Source organism: Echinops telfairi, unplaced genomic scaffold (assembly GCF_000313985.2).
Source record: "Echinops telfairi isolate 266 unplaced genomic scaffold, ASM31398v2 ScPeMD7_655;HRSCAF=1070, whole genome shotgun sequence".
NCBI lineage: Eukaryota > Metazoa > Chordata > Mammalia > Afrosoricida > Tenrecidae > Echinops > Echinops telfairi.
The window spans coordinates 33,034,200-33,035,881 of record NW_022104553.1 but is presented as its reverse complement, the minus strand read 5'-3'; the positions used below and the strand labels follow the sequence as shown (position 1 = coordinate 33,035,881).

The following is a 1,682-nucleotide window of genomic DNA, read 5'->3' as shown; positions in this document are numbered from 1 at the left end:
AAGCGTGTTTTATTGGAGGCCTGGGTGCCAGGGGGTAGTCTGTGGACGGGCGGCAAGGGTGGGCGCGCAGGAGGTGGGCAAAAGGTGTCAGGTGCCAGGAGAATCCTGTAAGGGGGGGGGTGTAAAAAGGATGAGAGGCAAGAATCCCCCACTCCCCGCTTCCCCACCACCCTCCTCCTCGTCACCCCTCTCCCCTCAATACGCCGCCCTACGCTTCCTTCCGACCGACCACCACCCCACCCCACCCCAGCCCAGTCCCAGCGGCAGCACCTGCAGTTCCATCGCGCCAGGTGTTTCTACCGCCTGCGGCTAGACAGACCTAGGTGGTGGGGAGGGGGAAGACAGAGAGTTCAGGGTTTCAGGAGAAGCACCCCCAACTTCTAGGGAGGGGTTTCTAAGGCCGGGAGAACTCCCATCTGCCCCTCCTGCTAGAAGGAGCTGGAAGGGGGGGTCCTTGTACCTAGCCCCTACATCCAAAACAGTCGTTCTGCAGCCTCCCCGTCCGCCCCCAACCCCACTCACGGCGGATGGAGCTGCGGAAAGTTCCCTCCTCTTCGTCGGGCTCCCCGGTCCTGGGAAGCGAGAGGCAGCGAGAATGCGGAGGCAAGACAGGGAGGCGGCCAGCGCGGCCCTCATGTCACCATGCCACCGCCCGGGAGGGAGGGCTGGGGCCGCCCGGGAGCCCCGAGCGGCTGGAGCAGTCTGCGTGTGAGCGGCCCACCCAAGGTAGCAGTGTGTACCTTTGGGGTGGGGCTGGGGGGTGGTCAGGAAGGGTCTTGGAGTGGGAGGAGGAGAGATGGCCAAACGGACAGAGGGCACCACGGCCGGGCTTGAGACCCAAGACCTCCGCTTCCAGATTTTGGCCAGGGGCCGTTACCACCCTGTGCCTCAGTTTCCTTCATCGTAAAATGGGGGGTAGGAAGAGCACCTACCTCCTAGAGGCGGTGGGGGTGGTCAATAAAATCTACACTTGAGCCACATCTGATACATACCCGTATCCTCGCATCTCACTGCCATCCCCTAGCGACCCCATAGGGCAGGGTAGACCTGCCCCTGTGGGTGTCTGATACTGTTACTCTTTACGGGAGGAAGCCACCTCTTTCTCCCGCGGAACCGCCGGCGGCTGCAATAGCAGCAGCAGCAGTAATAACCCTGGCCGAGCGCAGGATTGCCATCGTTAGCCCCAGAAGATCCGCCCTGGTTCTCGCCGGGAAAGCCACCCCCGCTCCCACCCCGAGAGCCTGTGCTTCCAAACTTTATTTGAAGAGGAATCAAAGAGAGGATCCGGACGGCGAGCTAAACTGGGCCACCCCAGAGGTGATCTCATTTCAGCGCGTCCCTCTCGCTCCCAGCACCGATCACTGTGACTGTCACTTGGTGACTGTCTAGGTGTGGGCTGGTCGGCAAAGCGCCGCCTCGGCGCCCACCGGGCTGGGGGTGCGGGCGGGCCCGGGCGGGGGCTCGGCTGGTGGGGGGCGCTGAAGGCCAACTTGCTGGCAGGGTTCTGGCTTCGGCTGGGTCACCCTTCCCGCTCGGCCCCAGCGCACCCCGAGAGGAGAGCCGGAGGTGGGGGGATCCTACCTTTGCTGCTGGTTGAATTTGCACCGGCATCTTCTGCCTGGGGGGCGGGTAGAGGGAGGAGAGGGCTGCCAAGTTTGCCCTGGGCGGGCACCTCGCGGCGC

At 64.0% G+C, this 1,682-nt stretch overlaps 1 protein-coding gene across 3 annotated transcripts in view; it reads right to left on the bottom strand.

Moving 5' to 3' along the window:
• Positions 1-6: 6 nt before the first annotated feature.
• The window catches only part of FXYD1 (FXYD domain containing ion transport regulator 1), a 4,350-nt gene continuing 2,674 nt past the window's right edge, over positions 7-1,682 (bottom strand). For all 3 annotated transcript variants that reach the window (XM_004715783.2, XM_045292965.1, XM_045292966.1), the window contains exons 5-8: positions 1,582-1,618; positions 523-572; positions 271-319; positions 7-105 (exon numbers count right to left, since the gene is read on the bottom strand). In XM_004715783.2, coding sequence (XP_004715840.1) covers positions 297-319; positions 523-572; positions 1,582-1,618 — 110 coding nt within the window. In that variant the 3' untranslated portion in view covers positions 7-105; positions 271-296. The remainder of the gene's footprint in view (positions 106-270; positions 320-522; positions 573-1,581; positions 1,619-1,682) is intronic.